This window comes from Oryctolagus cuniculus, chromosome 2 (genome assembly GCF_964237555.1).
Source record: "Oryctolagus cuniculus chromosome 2, mOryCun1.1, whole genome shotgun sequence".
In the NCBI taxonomy this organism is placed as follows: Eukaryota; Metazoa; Chordata; class Mammalia; order Lagomorpha; family Leporidae; genus Oryctolagus; species Oryctolagus cuniculus.
This window is the reverse complement of record NC_091433.1, coordinates 1,130,383-1,146,355: the sequence shown is the minus strand read 5'-3', so window position 1 is coordinate 1,146,355 and position 15,973 is coordinate 1,130,383. Positions and strand designations below refer to the sequence as shown.

General features: G+C 58.0%; 1 protein-coding gene across 6 annotated transcripts in view; it reads left to right on the top strand.

Moving 5' to 3' along the window:
* The window catches only part of ZFYVE28 (zinc finger FYVE-type containing 28), a 106,234-nt gene that overhangs the window by 51,400 nt on the left and 38,861 nt on the right, over nt 1–15,973 (top strand). For 5 of the 6 annotated variants that reach the window (XM_051836673.2, XM_070069531.1, XM_070069532.1 and 2 more), the window contains exons 3-6: nt 10,350–10,487; nt 12,235–12,437; nt 13,155–13,244; nt 15,493–15,582. In XM_051836673.2, coding sequence (XP_051692633.1) covers nt 10,350–10,487; nt 12,235–12,437; nt 13,155–13,244; nt 15,493–15,582 — 521 coding nt within the window. Of the gene's footprint in view, nt 1–10,321; nt 10,488–12,234; nt 12,438–13,154; nt 13,245–15,492; nt 15,583–15,973 lie in introns of all 6 variants that reach the window. The other variant, XM_070069533.1, reaches the window with a different exon arrangement.

Sequence of the window (15,973 nt, the reverse complement as noted above, 5' to 3'; positions counted from 1 at the left end):
GAGCCAGGAACTCCATCCTGGTGTCAAACAGGAGTGACAGGTCCAAGCACTTGAGCCGTCTTCTGCTGCCTTCTCAAGTTCATTGGCAGGAAGCTGGGCTGGAGGCCCAGAGCTGGGAGAGCCGGGACTTGAATTAGCACTCGATCAAGTTCACTGGCAGGAAGGACACCAGCCCGGGGTTTCCTAGATGTCCTTTTCAGGCCGGAGGAAGTTGCCTTCAGTTCCTAGCTTGCTGAGACTTCTTACCAGGGAGGACGCTGGCTTTTTCCCATGCCTCCTTGTGTTTACTGAGATCATTGTGTGTTCATTTGCTCTGGCCAGCGGTATGGATTGGGTGTGTTCCTGCGTCACCCCCTAACAGAGCCTCGCCTGGGCCGGCGCAGCGTGGGCACTCGGAATACAGCTGGAAAAGGAGCACTTGGCCGACAGACCTCGACTTTGATTCTTTGTATTTTTCAGTAACGTGACTTTCCAGTTCTTTTCTGTTTGTGGCCTCACAAAAACAATGGTCAGCGTTGTCAGGCTGCAGAAGTTTGATCCCTTGCTGGTTCGTGCATTCACAGCTGTTTCTAGAGTTAGTGCGGTCTAGCACTGACAGGGGCATTGGCCTGGTCGGGTGCCAGGCCGACCCCCCCATCTCACTGCGTGGCTGAGAACACGAGGTCTGCTCAGACTGTCTCGTCCCCAGCCACGGGAGTAGCGGTAGACGCGGGGCGCCTTGCAGGGTCCCCGCATGGTGTCAGCTCCCAGTGCCTCCGAGAGTGGCAGGGCACGCCTCTTTCAGCCCCCTGGTAAAAGAGAACAGAACCGGCTGGGCATCACACATAGGCCACAAAGATAAATGACAGAATTGGGCTCTGTTCTTTGCAAAAATAGATTTTTATGTATTTGTAAATGTAATGTTTATTTGTTTTCATCTACTTGAAAGGCACAGAGAGAGAGAGAGAGAGAACGCTCCCCCACATGTTGAATCGTTCTCCAGAGGCCTGAGTGGTTGGGCCAGGCCAGCGCTGGGAGCCGGCAGTACAACCCGGTGTCCCCTGCGGGTTGAGTCCTCACTGCCGCCTCTGGAGGTCCGTGTGAGCTGGGACTGGGACCCGGTCCTCCCAGACAGGCCACAGCCTTCGTGACTGCTAGGCTGAATGCCTGCTTCCCAGGAGCTGTTCAGTTTCTGTGGGGAGCAAACCGGACTGGACTGAGTTACTGGAATTAAGACTTATTCTATGCATCTGCTCTCCCACAATATGGCGCTGGGAGAGAAGTAAACAGCTTCCGCACAGCTGCCTCCAGTTCAGCTAATAAACTGTAGGACTTGCTCCTGATTGGAGGAGAGCAGCGTGCTCGGCGTGTGGGCAGCCGAGTTAGGATTGGTGGAGGAGGACTATAAAGGAGGAGAGAGACGGCATGCACCAGGAACATCTATGGGGAACATCTAAGGGAACCCGTGCAGCCCCCGAGAGAGCCGGCCGGCGGTGTGCCGCTCCCCTGCGGAAGTGGGGAATGTGGCCAGGGGGAACTGCCCTTCCACGGAGGTGGAAGGGATAGTAGCCAATCCGGGAAGAACCAGCAGCAAACCCGGGGAGGGCCGAGCAGACGAAAGAACAGCGCAGGGTCTTGTGTCGTTCCTCCACGAAGAGGGGGAGCGACAAGTTTCCAAATATTTAGGAATTTTTCTGGAGATTTTTATGTTGCTGATGTCTAATTTCATTCCACTGTGGTCAGAGTTCGTACTTTGTATGACTTGAGCTACTTTTGCATTTTTGAGGCTTGTTTTATGGCCTAGAATGTGGTCTGTCTTGGTGTATGTTACATGTGCTTTTGGGAAGCATGTGTACCTGCTGTTGCGGATGGAGTGGTCTACAGACGTTGAGTTGGTTACCAGCATTGTTACAATGCGGGCTGTGGCGCAGACGTTGAGTTGGTTACCAGCATTGTTACAATGCGGGCTGTGGCGCAGTTGGTTACCAGCATTGTTACAATGCGGGCTGTGGCACAGTGGTTACCAGCATTGTTACAATGCGGGCTGTGGCGCGGTTGGTTACCAGCACTGTTACAATGCGGGCTGTGGCGCGGCTGGTTACCAGCACTGTTACAATGCGGGCTGTGGCACAGTGGTTACCAGCATTGTTACAATGCGGGCCGTGGCGCAGTTGGTTACCAGCATTGTTACAATGCGGGCCGTGGCGCAGTTGGTTACCAGCATTGTTACAATGCGGGCCGTGGCGCAGTTGGTTACCAGCATTGTTACAATGCGGGCCGTGGCGCAGTTGGTTACCAGCATTGTTACAATGCGGGCCGTGGCGCAGTTGGTTACCAGCATTGTTACAATGCGGGCCGTGGCGCAGTTGGTTACCAGCATTGTTACAATGCGGGCCGTGGCGCAGTTGGTTACCAGCATTGTTACAATGCGGGCCGTGGCACAGTGGTTACCAGCATTGTTACAATGCGGGCCGTGGCGCAGTTGGTTACCAGCATTGTTACAATGCGGGCTGTGGCGCGGTTGGTTACCAGCATTGTTACAATGCGGGCCGTGGCACAGTGGTTACCAGCATTGTTACAATGCGGGCTGTGGCGCGGTTGGTTACCAGCATTGTTACAATGTGGGCTGTGGCGCAGAAGTTAAAGCTGCCACCTGCAACACCAGCATCCAGTATGGGCACCTGTTTGAGTCCCGGCGTTCCACTTCTGATATATTTTTTTTTAAAGATTTGTTTATTTATTTGAAATGCAGAGTTACAGAGAGGCAGAGGCAGAAGGAGAGAGAGGTCTTCCACCTGCTGGTTCACTCCCCAGATGGCCACAACAGCCGGAACTGCACTGATCCGAAGCCTGGAGCCAGGAGCTTCTCCAGGTCTCCCACAGGGGTGCAGAGGTCTAAGCACTTGGGCCGTCTTCCCCTGCTTTCCCAGGCCACAGCAGGGAGCTGGATCAGAAGTGGAGCAGCTGGGACTCAACCAGCACCCATATGGGGTGCCAGCACTGCAGGTGGCAGCTTTACCCGCCATGCCACAGTGCTGGCCCTCAATAATTTTTTTTTTAAAGTACTGTATCCTTGCTGCTTTCCTGCGTACTTTCTATGTCCTCTCAGTTGTTGAGGGAGGGCTCTCTGAGTTGCCAGCGGTCCCCGTGGACATGTGTGTGGAGGCTGGAGCTCTGTTACAGCCGTAAATGCTCGGGGTTGCTACACACGCCTGACAAATGCCGCCTCGTCACCAGGAAGCAATGCTCTTCATCCTCACAAGAACTCTCCAGCCTTCCTGTGACTGGAGTGGGCATGCTGCATTCTTTATATCCTTTTGCCTTTAACCTATTTGTACCTTTTTTGTTATGATTTATTTACTTAGTTAGAAGGCAGAGTGACAGAGAGAGGAGGAGGAGACTCACACAGACACGTACACACACACCGAGTTCCACCTGCTGTTTCACTGCCCCAGTACTTGCAATGGCCACTGCTGGGCCAGGCCGTAACCAGGAGCCTCCGTGGGGGTGGCAGGAACATCGGTGCTTGGATCATCATCTCCTACCTTCCAGGTGTGCTAGCAAGAACACCGGATTGGAAATGCAGAGTAGCCAGGACTTGAAGCAGGCACTCCAGTGTGGGAAGCTGGCGTCCCCGCAGCGCTGAATCCACTGTGTTAGGCCTGCTGGGTCTCACCTCGGGATCTGAACTCCTGCCTTTCAGCAGTGTTGAGTAAACTTTGTCTAACGGGGTCTCTCGCAGGGTTAGGCCCAGCTCTGTCTTGCCGTCTGCTCTCCTTTCCCCTTGCTTCCCTTCTGCGATAGTTGTCTTCTGTGATTTTCCGACTTGTAGTCCTCAGTGTATCCTGTGTCTTCTGATTCTCTGCCCCTTTGCTGACCTCTCGGCCAGGACTCTGTTTTACTGTCTTAGCGGCTGCTTTAGGATTCATAACAATTCTCTTTAGCTAGTGACAGGTACTGTCAGCCGGACTGCGCTGCTTCACGCACAAGTGCCGTGCAAGGACCTCGCCGTCCCTTCCTCGGCCTGGGGCCACTGTTGTTCCATGTTTTGCTGCTCCACATCACAGACCTGCACTGTGCAGCCAGCCAGTGTTTTTTTTTTTTTTAATATTTATTTTTATTTATTTGAAAGAGTTACAGAGAGAGGTAGAGACAGAGAGGTCTTCCATCTGCTGGTTCACACCCCAGATGGCCGCAATGGCCGGAGCTGGGCTGATCCGAAGCCAGGAGCCAGGAGCTTCTTCCAGGTCTCCCACATGGGTGCAGGGCCCAAGCACTTGAGCCGTCTTCCACTGCTTGCCCAGGTGCATTAGCAGGGAGCTGGATCAGAACAGGAGCAACCGAGACTCAAACCGGCACCCGCATGGATACCAGCACTGCAGCTGGAGGATTAACCTACTGCGCCACAGCACCAGCCCCCATAGTTACTTTTAAGATTTTCTCAGCCAGTCCCATGGCTCACTAGGCTAATCCTCCGCCTGTGGCACCGGCACGCCGGGTTCTAGTCCTGGTTGGGGCGCTGGATTCTGTCCCGGTTGCTCCTCTTCTGTCGCTCCCCCTCTTCGTGGAGGAACGACACAGGACCCTGCGCTGTTCTTTTGTCTGCTCGGCCCTTCCCGGGTTTGCTGCTGGTCCTTCCCGGGTTGGCTACTGTCCCTTCCACCTCCGTGGAAGGGCGGTTCCCCCTGGCCACATTCCCCACTTCCGCGGGGGAGCGGCACACCGCCGGCCGGCTCTCTCGGGGGCTGCTCAGATGTTATCCGGATGTTCCTGGTACATGTTGTCTCTCTCCTCCTTTATAGTCCTCTTCCACCAATCCCAACTCTGCTACCCACACGCCGAGTACGCTGCTCTCCTCCAATCAGGAGCAGGATCAGCTCTTGCAGCTTATCAGTCGAACTGGAGGCAGCTGCGTAGAAGTTGTTTACTCCCTTTCAGCGCCATATTGTGGGAGAGCAGATGCATAGAATAAGTCTTAATTCCAGTAACTTAGTCTAGTCCGAGTTGCTCCCCACACTCTTCCAGTCCAGCTCTCTGCTGTGACCTGGGAGTGCAGTGGAGGATGGCCCGAGTCCTTGGGCCCTGCACGGGAGGACCAGGAGAAGCACCTGGCTCCTGGCTTCAGATCGGCGCAGTGCACTGGCCACAGCAGCCATTGGAGGGTGAACCAATGGAAAAAGGAAGACCTTTCTCTTTGTCTCTCTCTCTCACTGTCCACTCTGCCTGTCAGAAATAATAATTAAAAAAAAAGAAGTAAACATAAAAAAAGATTTTCTCGTTTTTGGTGAATCTAATCATGAAATTTAACTTGTAGGGGGGCTGGTGCTGTGGCATAATAGGTTAAGCCTCCACCTACAGCGCTGGCATCCCACATGGGCACCAGTTCATGTCCCAGCTGCTCCTCTTCCTGTCCAGCTCTCTGCTGTGGCCTGGGAAAGCAGTGGAGGATGGCCCAAGTCCTTAGGCCCCTGCACCCACATGGGAGACCCGGATGAAGCTCCTGGCTCCTGACTCTTGGCTTTGGATGGGCACAGCTCTGGCCGTTGTGGCCAGACAGAATAGCTCTCTCTGTATATCTCCCTCTCTCGGTCTGTAGCTGTGCTTCTAAAATAAATGAATAATCTTAATAAAAGAGAGAGAAATTTAACGAGTATAGTTTTCTTCGCTGGTCTTGTGCTTGAGTCCCCGGAACTGGGGGCTGTGTCTGTAGTGATCGCTGAGCTTGGAGACGCTTTGGCAGTTGTCCCCGGCATGGTGTCTGCTCCGCTCCTCCTCCTCTGGAGCTCAGATGCCTGTGTGGCCCGTGGCAGCTGTCCTACAGCTCGTGGAGGCAAGAGGGTTGGTGTTTCCTCGGAGTCTTTCAGACAGTGTCAGCTGTTTTGATCTTCAAGTTCACAGTGTTTTCTTCTGCCATCTCACCTGGATGAATCCTGTATGCTTGGTGTTTTTCATCTCAAACGTCGTGGTTTTCATCTCCTTTTAAAATCTCTTCATTGTCTCCACTTAATTTTTTTTTGTTTAAGATGTTACTTATTGCGCCGGCACACTGGGTTCTAGTCCCGGTCGGGGCGCCGGATTCTGTCCCGGTTGCCCCTCTTCCAGGCCAGCTCTCTGCTGTGGCCAGGGAGTGCAGTGGAGGATGGCCCAGGTGCTTGGGCCCTGCACCCCATGGGAGACCAGGAGAAGCACCTGGCTCCTGGCTTCTGCCATCGGATCAGCGCGGTGCGCCGGCTGCAGCGGTGACCATTGGAGGGTGAACCAACGGCAAAAGGAAGACCTTTCTCTCTCTGTCTCTCTCTCTCACTGTCCACTCTGCCTGTCAAAAAAAAAAAAAAAAAAAAAAAAAAGATGTTACTTATTTATTTGAGAGGCAGAGTGACAGACAGCAGGAGAGTCACAGAGAGATTTTCTATCTGTTGGTTCACTCCTCAAATGGCCACAAAGGCCAGCGCTGGGCCAATCTGAAACCAGGAGCAAGGAGCCTCCTCTGGGTCTCCCGTGTGGGTGCAGGGGCCCAAGCACCTGGGCCATCTTCGCTGCTGTCCCAGGCCACAGCAGAGAGCTGGGTTGGAAGTGGAGCAGCTGGGGCATGCAAACCAGCACTCATAGAGGTGCCAGCAGTGTAGGAGGAGGCTTAACCTGCTACACCACAGTACCAGCTCCTCTACTTAATTTTTTATGACTTTTAAAAAAATTTATTTATTTACTTGAAAGAGTTACGAAGAGTGAGGAGAGACAGATACAGAGATCTTCCATCTGCTTATTTACTCCCCAGTTTGCCATAATGACTAGGGCTGGGCCAGGCCAGAGCCAGGAGCTTCTTCTGGGTCTCCTACATGGGTGCAGGGGCCCAAGCACTTGGGCCACCCTCGGCTGCTTTCCCAGGCCACAGCAGAGAGCTGGATCAGAAGTGGAGCAGCTGGGACTAGAACCAGCGCCCATATGGGATGCTGGCACTGCAGGCCATGGCTTAACCAGCTGTGCCACAGCGCTGGCCCCAACTTTTTATGACTTTTATTTTATTTATTTATTTTTTTGACAGGCAGAGTGGACAGTGAGAGAGAGAGAAAGGTCTTCCTTTTGCCATTGGTTCACCCTCCAATGGCTGCCGTGGCCGGCACGCTGCGGCGGGCGCACCGCGCTGATCCGATGGCAGGAGCCAGGTGCTTCTCCTGATCTCCCATGGGGTGCAGGGCCCAAGTACTTGGGCCATCCTCCACTGCACTCCCTGGCCACAGCAGAGAGCTGGCCTGGAAGAGGGGCAACCGGGACAGAATCCGGTGCCCCAACCAGACTAGAACCCGGTGTGCCAGCGCCGCAAGGCAGAGGATTAGCCTAGTGAGCCGCGGCACCGGCCAACTTTTTATGACTTTTAAAAAATATTTATTTATTTGAAAATCAGAGTTGCAGAGAGAGAGGGAGAGACAGAGATATCTTCCATCTGCTGGCTCACTCCCTCCAAATATGTTTTCATTTTATTTGAAAGTGACAGAGGCAGAGAGAGATCTTCCAACTGCTGGTTAACCCCAGCTGCTTGTCACGGTCAGGGCTGGTCCAGGCTGAATCCAGGAGTCAGGAACTCAGCCTGGGTCTCCCACTGGGCAGCAGGGGTCCAAGTACTTGAGTCACCACCTGCTGCCTCCCAGGTGTGCATTGGCATTAGCAGAACTGGATTGGAGGCAGAGGAGCCACAGCGTACACTGGTCACCCTGACGTAGAATGTGAGTGTTTGGACGCTGCGCCAAATGCCCAGCCTCTGCTAAACACATGGCGATCAGAACCACTGCCTTTATGGTCCTGGGTGCTAGTTCTGTCACCTTTTGAAGTGTGATTCATTCTGGTTGCCTTTTCTTTTCATCATGGTTCCTTTAAACTTACTTGTTTGAGAGGCAGAGACAGACCAACAGCTCTCATCCACTGGTTCCCTCCCCAAGTGCCTGCAGAGGCTGAAACTGTGCTGAGCTGAAGCCGGGAGCTTTGACCTCATCCAGGCCTTCCGCGGGAGTGGCAGGAGCCTGGTTTCTTGTGCCAACTCCACTGCCTCTGAGAATCCTCACTAGCAGGGGCTGGAGGCAGCAGCTGGAGCCTGGTGTTGAACCCAGGCGCTGCAGCATGGGATGTGAGCGCCACGACTGGCGTCTTAACCACCGGGCCAGGCACCTGTCCCACGGTCGTGTCTTCTTCATTCTTTGCAGAGAATTCTTAATTCTTTCCTTTCCCACTACCTCGAGCCCTTCCGGGGCGTCTTTCCTGGTCGTGGGCAGTCTCCTCCCGGCCGTGTGTTGCCGCTCCGTCTGCAGCTCTCCTCGGTGCCGGCTGCGTGGGTCCCACCTGTGCCGAGCCGGTGAGCGCCCCTGTTCTCAGCTCTCAGCGCGCCCTGGCCTCTGCTGCCTGAGGCGGTGTCGTGAGCATCACTCTTACGGCTGTCGGCTAATTCAGTTCCTGTGCCCCATTTTGGCTGGAATTGGAAGTGTCAGCTGATGTTTGTCCGGGTACACTCCGCAGGAGGCGCTGTCCCAGACTGCACCCAGCAGTAAATACTCAGGGCCCTGCTCTCAGGCCGCGGAGGCTCCGGTGGGCCAGCGTGGTGGCCAGCGTCTGAGCACTGCCTCCAGGGAGGGCCGCGACCCCGGGCAAGCCACGCCCCGTCTCTGACGCAGTGAGCGCTGACTTGTACGGAGCATTGGTGTTGATGAGGAGAAAGGGACCCTCCTGTCCAGAGAACCTCCCTCCCTACAGCAGTGGGCAGCACCACTTGCTGTCGGCTGCGGGTAAAGGTCTAAGGTTTTCCTTTCGCTGCAGGACTTCCTGCAGAGCTTGGCTTCCCTTCATGCTGATTTTCCACACCTGCCTCCCAGGACGGTGAAACTGACCCGCCGCGGGGCAGGAGAGACTAAACCTCCGGGGTGAGCGCCCGTGAGTGTGGTGCTCCTGGAAAGCCGGTGCGCAGAACCTCACCGGGGCCCGTCGGGGACTTGCAGCTCATTCTAGAAGCCAGTGGGTCCCGGGGAAGTCCACGCGCACCGTCCCCGTGGTTTCAGGCTTGTTTATGGTTCTACAGAACCAGCAGCCAGAGAGGAGGGCCCGAGGCCGGGAGCTGGTCTTGAGGAGTTGTGACAGCGCCTCCTGCCATAAGGACAGGAGCAGAGCACACAGGACGGTCCCCGTGAGGACAAGAACCGGAGGGAGTTGCCAGTGCCCGTGGATCCTCACCACGGGCACTGTGCCTGCTCTGAACTTTCCATCGCTCCCAGTTTTCCCTGGTGAAAGTGTGGTCCTTGCGTATTCAGCAAGTACAGTGGGAAACAGCAAACTTCCCATCCTCGTAATTCTGTGGAATACGCGGCAGAGGTTCAAAAAGTAGAGTGACCTCAGAGACAAGGTGCCGTCTAATTTAAGCTGCCGTGACGTGCACTCGTGTGCAGGAAGTAAGTGTTCAGAACAGCCTGTTTTGTGGCGGGCGGGAGGAAGTGAGTGAAATAGAAGCTCTGTGTGTGGGGCCGGCCCTGGCCGCAGCCGAGCGGGAGTTTCGCAAGCTCCCCCCCCCCCCCCCCCGCGGTGCCCCTGGGAGCCGGGGACCATCGTCTCCATCTTGCAGATGGGTGCAAAGGGGCCTGTCCCAGGTCGCATAGCTGAGGACGGGCAGGGTCTCCCTCGGGTTGACCGCCTTGCCCTTCTCCATCTGGGACTGGCCCTGACAAAGCTGCCCTCCCCTGACCCCGCGACGCGGGGCTGTGCCCCTGCCTCTGCACACAGGTAAGCCGAGGTTCAGAGACGCCGAGGGCTTTGCCCTGGGTGCCCCTTCGCTGGCAGCCTGCCGACCGCCGGCTCCGGCCCTGGCTGTGCTGATTCCGCTGTGGGGCCAGGCCTGGAGTCCCCTCTGTGGGTGGGCTTCAGAAGGGCTGGTTTCACATGGCGCCCCCTGGGGATGTCCCTCCCTGACAGGACACACACGGGATGGCCCAGGCCTGTCCTGTGAGTAAAAGCAGCATAGCTGTGTTTGCACCCTGTTCTCAGGAATACCTGGGCAGGGGTGCAGAGAGATGTAGTCACTGCACACAGGCTACAGGGAGCCTTGGTGCTGGTCAGGAGGCGGGTGGGCACCGCTTCTGCTGAAGAGCTGCTGCAAAGGGTGCTGGGAAACCTGCTGGTTCCAGTCGCGGAGTGATGTGCCCGCGGGGAGCCCCGGAGAACACGCAGCAGCTCCGGGGGAGGGCAGGCTGCCGCCACCCTCTGGACACTGCGGGGTTGGAGTCCTCTTCCCAGCTGCACCGCAGGCGCGGGTGTCACAGCGGTGTCGGAGGGTCGTGTGTGTCCTCCGGTGGAGCGTGACAGCCACCAGGTGGGCGTGTGCTTCCTCTGTGTTTCAGGACAACGTGTTAAACATCATCAACCAGATCATGGACGAGTGCATCCCCCAGGACCGCGCCCCGCGGGATTTCTGCGTCAAGTTCCCCGAGGAGATCCGGCACGACAACCTGGCCGGCCAGCTGTGGTTTGGCGCCGAGGTAGTGGCCTGGGATCCAGGGTCCTAAAACTGGGTGTTAGCATTTCCCTGTGAACCTGGTCAGCGGGGCAAGCGCAGGACCTGGTGTCTCCCCGGGAGGCACAGGGCCAAGCGCGGGACCTGGTGTCTCCCGGGAGGCACAGGGCCAAGCGCGGGACCTGGTGTCTCCCCCGGGAGGCAGGACCTGGAGCAGCCTGAGCAATCCTTGCAAGTTCCAGAAAAGCCGCGAGCCTGGGCCCCCGAACTGCACGTGCCAGGGAGGTTCCCCACGCGGCTTTCACGAGGTTCTTGGACCGCTTACATCGAGGACCCGCGTGGTTCTTCATAGCAGTAAAGCCATATGGGGTGGTGTTCCCCTCCCCCACCTGCAGCAAAGCATGGGGAGCTGTGCTGGGGACTCAGTGCCACATCTCACCGTAGTCCTTCAGATTTCTCTTTGAAAGAGAGAGAGGGAGAGACAGAGAGAGCTTCCATCCGCTGGTTCACTCCCCAGATGGCCGCAGTCACCAGGGCTGGGCCAGGCCGGCGCCAGGAGCCAGGAACTCCATCCGGGTCTCCTGCATGGGTGGCAGAGGCCCGGCGCTTGGGCCATCTTTCCAAGGCTGCTTTCCTAGGGAGCTGGATCCTAAGTGGAGCAGCCGGGACGTGAACCAGCGCCCATATGGGACGCCTGCGTCACGGGCAGCAGCTTTACTGGCCATGTCACAGGGCTGGCCCCGGTTGTGTTCCAGTGAGGAAACTGGGGTACCAAAAGGAAGATGACGCCCCTGGGAGGTGGCGGGACCCTGAGGACACCCCAGACCCCTGCCCTTGGTCCCTCTGGGAGATGGTGGGGACTCGGGGTCTGACTGCAGCCCTGACAGCGTGCTGTCCCCGTCCTCCCTGCCTGACCTCTCTGTGAGTCTCTGGAATGCCTGAGCTTTACCTGAACTGCCTGGCCCCGTGCCCCATTTTATCCTGGCCCCTGCACTGATGGTTGCACTCGTCCTTCCTCCCAGCCTCAGTGTTTGCCTCTGTAAAGTGGGCCTGGAGGGCAGCTGCCTGCTGGCCTGGTGGGCACTTGTGCTCAGGGGCTGCCACCTGCTGTCACATCTCTGGCACCTGCAGGCCCCACACTGTCCTCAGGGCTCCTGGGAGGTCAGCAGCCTCCTCTGTCACCCACAAATTTGCCTCTCACCCTGCTCCGCCGGCCAGCCATGGATGGGGGTTGCCTGGAGGGTTGGCTTTATCCAGCCTGGTGAGGCCTGGCCCGTGATGAGCACCCACATCCTGACAGCCCCACTCGGGCTCCGTGTCACCGCACATACACGGGGAGCTGCCTCTCATACCCAGGCAGCTGTGGGTGGTCTCTAGGTACAAAATGGGGGACCTGCCAGGGGCTGGTGACTCTGGGCTGATGAACCTCTGTTCTAAGGAAAGTGGTGCTGACAGGAGCTGTCTGTGACTCCCAGGAAGTCACAGCCCTGAGTGTGGTGTCTGGGAGCATTGACCTGGGGGTCCCCAGCGTGGAGACCCCAGACCCAAGGGCCTCACATCGACCCTCCCCCAGCCGCATGGGCCATGGTAAGAGACACTTGTCCCTGCCGTGATTGCTCTGAACTGGACAGAACCCTCCTGAGAGGGCCCAGGGATAGGTGCCAGGTCCTGGCCCAGAGAGGGGAGCTGGGCACGGAGACCAGGGGCACCCCCTGAGCATGCCGCCCCCCCCCCCGCCGTGGCCGCTCCTGAGGGCGTCCTCCCGCCCACAGTGCCTGGCTGCTGGCTCCATCATCATGAACCGCGAGCTGGAGAGCATGGCCATGCGGCCGCTGGCCAAAGAGCTGACCCGCAGCCTGGAGGAGGTGCGCGGCGCCCTGCGCGACCAGGCGCTGCGGGACCTCAACGCCTACACCGAGAAGATGCGGGAGGCGCTGCGGCACTTCGACGTGCTGTTTGCGGAGTTCGAGCTGAGGTGACGTGGAGGCCCCGGTGTGCGCTGTGCCCTGGGCACTGGGTGACGGAAGCTCTCGGGGCAGGAGCCGGGCTGGCGCGGAGCTCAGGGTGGGAGTGAGGGGTCCAGGGGCTTGGGAGCCCCAAGAGAAGGACTTCAGAGAGGCCCGAGGCCCAGGCCCCCTGCGATGTGGTCGCAGGTGCAGTGCCACTCACGGCCCGTGAGAGAAAGCAGGATCTCCATTAACGAGCATTGTCAACCGCTAGAGGAAAATCAGCCAAAATGTCAGAGAGACTCTGGGCAGTGCGAGTGCGAGCACAGAGCTCCAGGTCTCTCTCGCCCCGTCTTCTCCAGGTCCCACGGCAGCTTTCACGAGAAAGTCAGAGGGGTTTAGGTGGGAAGACGGCACTGTCGGAATGGCTGGCCGCCTGTCGCTTCCCTGCCGCCCTCAGGCGGGCTCCACAGCTGCCGAGGGCCGCGAGCTGGCGCCGCCCGTGCTGGGGCGCCCGGGGTGGCTCACCAGGAAGTCTGTGCGGGGTGGGGAGCGGCACCGCTCCCAGGCAGTGGGGCAGGGCTGTGGCGGTCCCAGGGGGCCTGGCCTAGCCCGCCTTGCAGGAGCTTTGATGGGAAGGATCTGTTGGAAGCCCAGGTTGTGCATTTGGTGCCAAGCCGAGGGCCTGGTGCAGCGTGGCAGCATCAAGGCGCCCCTCGTCCTGACGCCCCTCACCGTGTCTGCAGCTACGTCTCGGCCATGGTGCCCGTGAAGTCCCCCAGGGAGTACTACGTGCAGCAGGAGGTCATCGTGCTGTTCTGCGAGACGGTGGAGAGGTGAGCAAGGGCCCGGCCGCCCGGGGAACGCGCCCTGTCCAGGCGCCATTGCCCTCCACCCAGGTGCCTTCTGCCCCCCACATCTGCCCGGCCCCTGCCTCTGCGCCCTCAGGGTGGATCCCACAGTCACCTCCTCACTGTCACAGCTCATTCCCTCACCCCTCACCTCCTCTCCCTGCATCTCCACATCGCCTCACCCCTCACCTCTACATGTCCTCACCTCCTCACTCCATACCTCCTCACCCTTTACAATCTCCCTCCTCACCCCTCACCTCCTCACCTCCCCACCCCTCACCTCCCCTCTCCTCACCCCTCACCTCTACATCTCACCTCCTCACTCCATACCTCCTCACCCTTTACAATCTCACTCCTCACCCCTCACCTCCTCACCTCCCCACCCCTCACCCCTCACCTCTACATCTCACCTCCTCACTCCATACCTCCTCACCCTTTACAATCTCACTCCTCACCCCTCACCTCCTCACCTCCCCACCCCTCACCTCCCCTCTCCTCACCCCTCACCTCTACATCTCACCTCCTCACTCCATACCTCCTCACCCTTTACAATCTCACTCCTCACCCCTAAATCCCCTCTCCTCACCCCTCACCTCCCCTCTCCTCACCCCTCACCTCTACATCTCACCTCCTCACTCCATACCTCCTCACCCTTTACAATCTCACTCCTCACCCCTCACCTCCTCACCCCTCATCCCGCCTCCTCACTTCCCCTCTCACCTCCCCTCTCCTCACCCTTTATCTCCTCACCCTTCACCTCCTCACCCCTCCCCTCATACCTCCCCTCTCCTCACCTCCTCACTTTTCACCTCCCCTCTCCTCACCTCTCGCCCCTCACCTCCTCACCTCTCACCTTCCCCCTCTTCACCTCCCCTCTCACCTCCCCTCTTCTCACCCTTTATCTCCTCACCCCCTCACCCTTCATCTCCTCACCTCCTCACCCCTTACCTTCTCACCTCTCACCTCCTCACCTCTCACCTCCTCACCCCTCCCCTCTCCTCACCTCCTCACTTCTATTGTCCCTCACCTCCTCACCTCTCACCTCTCACCCCTCACCCCTCACCTCCCCTCTCCTCACCTCCTCACTTCTATCGTCCCTCACCTCCTCACCTCTCACCCCTCACCCCTCACCCCTCCCCTCCCCTCTCCTCACCTCACTGCTGTCGTCCCTCACCTCCGCAGGCTGGGATGCAGTGGGGTTTTGTGCCTGATGAAGAGAATTTGGGGTGAATCATCAGTGTTCTGTCAGGCACGTGCAGTAATTTGAAGTCAGGGTTTTGGACTGGCTTTGGCCCTAAAGTGTAACCTAGAATGTTTCTGCACTGTAACTTGTGCCGTAGGCTTAGGTAAATCTTGAAATTGACTAATATTACATTAAGTGCTTTTTGAATTAAACAGAGCCACGCTCCTAGCCTGTTTATTTGAGAGGCACAGTAACACACACACACACACACAGACACACATCTTGGATCCACCTGTTCACACCTCAAATGCCCACGACAGCTGGAACTGGGTCAGGCTGAAGTCAGGAACCTGGGCCTCCCTACAGGTCTCCCGCAGGGGTGGCAACTCCTTGCTCCATCACCGCTGCCTCCCAGGGCGCGCTTTGGCAGGAAGCTGGAATCGGAATAGGGAGGAGTGGGACTGGAATCTGAACCCTGCGTCCTTAAGAGGGGCGCAGGCATCGCAAGTGGTGTCCGACGGCTGTGCTAAACACTGTTTAGCCTTTACATGTTACATCATTGTGCCAGAAAAGAGATGAGAAGTATGGTGCCTGCAGCGCCTGCCCGTGGGTGTGGAGAGAGGCCTTTGTGTTTGCCCAGGAGGGAAAGGGAATCCAGGTGCTCGGGGAAGCGTCCGCTCCTGTGGGGCCCACACTTCCTCTGACACTCGAGTTGTTTCGATGTCCTGGGTGACCTTTTATTTTGTTCTGGTGGACGTCGCAGCTGTCCTTACGCATTTCACTCACACCCTGCGTCTTCCGTCCTGCCTGGGGCAGTGAGGGGAGTAGGCAGGTGTCGAGCGCAAAGGTCGAGCAAGGCCGCCTCTGCCAAGGCCTCCAGGTGCCGGCTCCTGCAGCTCTGGCCTTGGTGCACTTGATGGGGACGGTGGCCTAGGTTGCTCTCTGGACCCGACTGAGCCTGCTGTCTGGCTCCCACCCCCGACTCAGGGCTGACCAGTGGAAGTGCTGGGGGCCAGCCCTTACCCCGCTCGCTCTCTCTCCCCTGGCCAGGGCCCTGGACTTCGGCTACCTGACCCAGGACATGATTGATGACTACGAACCGGCCCTCATGTTCACTATCCCAAGGCTGGCCATTGTGTGGTGAGTGCCCCCTTCCCCTGCCTGGGAAATGGTGGCCCTGCCAGCTGGCTTAGCCACCTGCTGTGTGCCCTCAGCAAGTGAGGGGCAGCGTTCCAGGTGCCACGACTTGTCCCGCCCAGGACACGGGTGGCTGCACTCCTGCTGATACTGGACAGGGAAGGCGGCCAGCGGCGCGTTGGTCACAGACACTCGCGCCCAGAGTCCCCTGCACGTGCTGGGTCAGTGACCCCACCGGGCTGTGGGAGCTGGGGGCAAGGTGCACCTGGCTCCCGGGAGGACGCGTTGGTCCGTTGGAATGATTCAGAGCAAGCACTGCCTGACTCTGGAGGTGTTCCCAGAGCTGCTCTGACAGCGCCGTGCCCCGGCCGCTCCTTCCTTATTGGTCCTCTCC